The sequence below is a fragment of the Miscanthus floridulus genome, unplaced genomic scaffold (assembly GCF_019320115.1).
Source record: "Miscanthus floridulus cultivar M001 unplaced genomic scaffold, ASM1932011v1 fs_155_1_2, whole genome shotgun sequence".
Lineage (NCBI taxonomy): Eukaryota > Viridiplantae > Streptophyta > Magnoliopsida > Poales > Poaceae > Miscanthus > Miscanthus floridulus.
Window position 1 is genome coordinate 4129 of NW_027096287.1, and position 4879 is coordinate 9007.

Consider the following 4879-nt stretch of genomic DNA (forward strand, 5'->3'; position numbering starts at 1 on the left):
GGATGTCTTCCTCCGCCCTCTCCGACGAGGAAATTCACCGTCGAGTGGGGGAGACGGTAGATGTGAAGTTGAGGGGCGGCAACCTGACCCCCTTCGCGATGCGACCGTCACGGGGGTTTCTTTCGCTGGTAAGTCGAGTGCCGCTGTAGCCTCTGAGCCTCCTCAATCTCCCTTTATCCCTTGTTTCCTTATGCGCGTTTGTGGTTTGTTTAGGGGATGAGGGATGTGCGCTCCTCCCCGCCGCCCGTTCCCGAGGACGCGGGGCAGCGGGCGATTAACCGCGCTCACGCCGACGCGTAGAAGAAGCGGAAGGATGCTAAGGCGGTGAAGCGCACGAAGCACATCCTTGCGCGTGAGGCATTGGATAAGCGCCGCCGTCAGCAACGGAAGGAAGGTCTCCCGTTGGAGGAGTCCTCGTCGACGTCATTGTCGACGGAGGCCTCGGACAGGAATGACAAGGGCGAGGTGGGGCGAGGCCCCCTAGACCACCTTCCGGACGTCGAGGAGGTGGCGCCCGGGGCGTCGGTAAGCAGCTCGACACCCCCAGGAAGGGGAGAGGAAGCGGACCTGGGGCCGGAGGTGGCCCCCTCCGAGGCCGTGGCCGACACGCCCGAGGCGCGGGCGTTAGGCAAACGCGCCGTCAGCCTGGTAAGCTCAGCGGTCGCGGCGGAGCCGGTGGCGGTGGAGGCGACGCCACCGGCCCCGTAGAGGATCGAAGGGGCGCCGGGGTCCGCCGAGGACCGACCGGCGCCGGTGGATACAGATGCGACGCCCCTGCCGCCGCCTCCGCCGTTGCGGAGGAGGTTTGCTGTGGCGAAGCTGGGGCTGCCCCGTTCAAAGTAAGTGTGTTTTTGGTGGGGTTATGGTGTCTTCCATTCACTTTTTTGGTCTCGTGCTGACCCTGTAGGTTGATTTTCTTTAGTCAGAAGCGGCCTGTGGACGACCTCCCCTTGGCGCCCCTTAAAGCGCTTAAGGCGAGCCCCGGCTCCTCTGCCCACTGGGTGGCGGAGGCACAAGCCGCCATCCAGCGTGGCGCGGCATCAGCGAGGGTCGACCCACAGGAATCGGCTGCCCAAGGAAGGGTTGCCGAGGCGGCCCCTACATGGTCGGATGGGGCCGTTGTGCCCTTTGTTGCCGAGGCTCCCGGGGCCTCCGGGGCTGAGGCGATAGGGGCCTCGGCGCCCATGACCGCCGAGACCGCAGTGTCTGCGGCCGGTGCTTCTGCGTCTGCCGAGGCCATAATGATGGAGGCCGGAGCCCCCGAGACCGCCGAGGCCGTGACTGCAGAGGCCAGAGCCCTCGAGGTCACCACGGCCGTCGTGATGGCAGCGAGGCCGTCTGTGCAGGAGGCGGAGATGTCGGCGGCGGAGGCCTCGGCCGTGCCCTTGGCTCAGGGCCCGCCGTTGTCGCGGGAGAGTGCCTGGGAGATGGAGGTCTATCCGATCTCCTCCGACGATACTTCCCGGGCATGGGAGGTGGTTGGCGCCAAGGAGACCGACACCATGGAGCAGCCGGCGCTGCTCTTATACGAGGGAAGCTTGGCCCTTGTGTGGGTACGACCCAAGTCCCGCGGGTGGGATCACCCGTGGGTACTATGGCAGAGCCTGGACGACCCTGAGGGGGAGCCTTTGTTCGCCCTCGAGGACACAGCCGAGGGTGGGCGTTGGAGTACCTTCGAGCAGTACCGCGAGCTGGCGGAATGGTCGCTACGGACGGCGCTGTCCATGGTGGCCGACGAACTGCCCGGAGTCGCTCAGGTTCGTGTTTTCCTTTCTCGCGCGACGTTGTTCTTTCCTTGGTTTTGTCGCAATCGACGACCTCTGCTCTGCCTCCTCAAGAGCTCGAGACCCGGTCCCTCGGGAAGTCGGTCTTCCTCCGACGGGAGAGGGGAATCTAGGACCAGCTTCAGAGGCAGAGGGGCCTTCTTGCCGATGCTAACGAGCTTCTGTCGGCCCAAAGCGCGGAGGTGGAGGACCTCCGCCTTCGCTATGCCGACGCGAAGGTCGAGGCGGACATGGCCCAGACACAGCTCGCCCCCTTGGCGGCGCGGATCAAGGAGCTGGAGGAGGAGCTTACCCGTGCCGTCAGCGACCGGGATGCCTTCAGGTCCCGGGCTGAAGAAGCGACGACCTTGGGCAAGGCCCTCGCCGGGCAGCTGGGGGTAGAGGAGAGTGCGCACCGGCTGACCAAAGGCGCTCTGAACGAGGCCCTTGCTGCGACTGAGGCCTCGCAAATCGAGGCTGTGGTTTTGAGGGGGACGGTCGAGGGTGAGTTTGAGTCCCCTTGTTTTGTTTTCTTCCCCTTATGTTCGCTTCCTAACTTCCTCGTATGACACAGAGCTGGGGAGTGAAGCCTCCAGGGTGGCCAAGGCCTCTCGAGTCGAGGCCCAGCGGTTGAAGGCGAAAGCCGAGGCCTGCCAGGCCGAGACCCGATGCTGGGAGCTGAAGGCCAAGGGTGAGCTCCGTGGGCTCCCGTCCCTAACTTATGTTGTTTTTTCTCTGGCTCAACCTTATTTCATTTTCCGTGGTGCAGAGTCAGAGGCGGAGGTCGTTCGGGCCACCGAGGCTTCCAGCACGGTGCAGACGGTGCTCGAGACTGAGATTGGGGAGCATGAGGCGCTAAAGCGTGCTACCCTTTCCGCCTGCGAGGCCCTGGAAGTCGAGGGGGTTCGATCGGGCAGCTCCCTGGGGAGCCGCTTGATTGCGCTGAGCAGCCAGATGCGCGAGCGGCTCCGAGGGGCGCTGCACACGGGTGTCAAGCGGGCGATGGCCGTCATCTCCTCTCACTACCTTGGCGTCGACCTCCCGGCCATCAGTGATGGCTACGTTCTACCTGATGATGACGAGGAGGCCCACGCGATGGTCGCGAAGCTACTGGAGGCGGCGGAAGGCCCTAGCACGGCGCTGGCGATGCTCTTTGAAGATGAGGTGGTTCCTCCCCTACCCTCTGCCGGTGCTGGGGGCCCTGAGCCTTAATCTGGGCCCCGGGGGCTATGTAAAGATAGAATAGGGGTTATTTTTGTATCATAACGTTTGTGGCCGTCGAGGCTTTTATTTCTGACGTATTTGTGTTTCTTAGTTGTTTTTCTCATGTTTCCGAGCCTTTGCCCTCTGTTGCTCCTGATCCGATTTCATTTGCAAAACACCCCTTTGGGGCCTAAGCCGTCCCTTGAGCGAGAGGTAGTGAGAGAGTGCCATAGCCTAGGGGCGTAGGCCATCTCGTGACTCAGTGGCCTCTTGCTTAGGAAACAGACCTTGGTCCGAGGAGTCTCTACAAATGATTCGTCAGAGTCTGCTAGAGACTTGGCGTAGGAATTTTTTCGAAAAGCAACTAAAAAATGGTGCGTGGGACCTAGGGGAAGTCCCCCATCTAGCCCCCGAGGGAGGCTTGGTTCTGCTAAGGCAGAGCTGAGTCTCCCTTATTGTGTTTATTGTACTGCCGAGACCTACTGTGGGCTCGGGGGGTTTCTCGAAAAGTAAAGACCAACTAAACAGCGCTTTTTAATTGCATTTCGAGAAACGATATATACAACGCTTGGAAATTTAGGGATAAAAGCGACGTAGTTGTTCTATGTTCCAAGCGTTGGTGAAGATTTCGCCCTTCTCGTTGGCCAGCTTGTAGGTCCCGGGCTTCAGGACTTGGGCAATGATGTACGGTCCTTCCCATGGCGGGGTCAGCTTGTGGCGACCCTTGTTGCTCTGTGCTAGCCTCAGCACCAGGTCGCCTACCTTCAGGTCTCGGCCTTGGACGCGTTGGGCCTGATAGCGCCGCAGGCTCTGCTGATACTTGGTTGAGTGTAGTAGCGCGATGTCTCGGGCTTTCTCCAGCTGATCGAGGGCGTCCTCTCGGGTTGTGCGGTTGCTTTGTTCGTTATAGGCTTGCAGCCTCGGGGAACCATATTCCAGGTCGGTGGGGAGGATGGCCTCGGCCCCATAGACTAGGAAGAAAGGCGTGAACCCCGTGGCTCGGCTCGGAGTGTTCCTCAGGCTCCAGATGACCGATGGGAGCTCGGCGAGCCATTTCTTGCCATACTTTTTCAACCGGTTGTGAATTCTTGGCTTGAGGCCTTGTAGGATCATGCCGTTGGCACTGCTCTACTTGGCCGTTGGTCCTTGGGTGTCCTACTGGCCGACCAGGCCACACGGATGTGGTGGTCGTCGCAAAATGTCAGGAACTTTTTGCCGGTGAACTGCGTCCCGTTGTCGGTGATGATGGTGTTGGGGACCCCGAACCGGTGGATAATGTCAGTGAAGAACAGCACTGCCTGCTCGGATTTGATTCGATTGATCGGACGGGCCTCGATCCATTTGGAGAACTTGTCGATTGATACCAGTAGATGGGTGTAGCCCCCGGGGGCCTTTTGCAGAGGCCCGACCATGTCGAGCCCCCACACGGCGAACGGCCATGTGATGGGGATGGTTTGCAAGGCCAGGGCTGGGAGATGTGTCTGCCGAGCGTAGTACTGGCATCCTTCGCAGGAGCGTATTAGCTTGGTAGCGTCGGCGACCGCCGTCGGCCAGTAGAACCCTTGGCGGAAAGCGTTCCCTACGAGCGTCCGAGGCGCCGCATGGTGCCCGTAGGCGCCTGCATGTAAGTCCCAAAGCAAGGCTTGGCCCGCCTCGGAACTGATGCATCGTTGAAGGACGCCTAAGGGACTTCGCCTGTATAATTCGCCATTGTAGAGGGCATAGGTCTTGGCTCGGCGCGCAAGCCGTCGTGCTTCAGTTCGGTCGTCGGGAAGCTCCCCCCGGTCAAGCCAATCGAGGAACAAGACTCGCCAATCCGCGTCCTGATCATTCTACGGAGGCTCGGCGTTGACTTCCATGACCTCGGGCTTGGTCGAGGGGGTCTCGGCAGCAGAGGGGGTGTTTGGCTTTGC

At 61.1% G+C, this 4879-nt stretch overlaps 1 protein-coding gene across 1 annotated transcript; it reads right to left on the reverse strand.

The window, feature by feature from the left end:
* Window positions 1-377: 377 nt before the first annotated feature.
* On the reverse strand, window positions 378-1024 carry LOC136530546 (predicted GPI-anchored protein 23). The gene is made up of 2 exons (XM_066523277.1): window positions 999-1024; window positions 378-825 (listed from the first exon to the last, which is right to left on the reverse strand). The coding sequence occupies exons 1-2, from the start codon at window positions 1022-1024 to the stop codon at window positions 378-380; spliced, it is 474 nt and encodes a 157-aa protein (XP_066379374.1).
* Between the last annotated feature and the right edge of the window lie 3855 nt (window positions 1025-4879).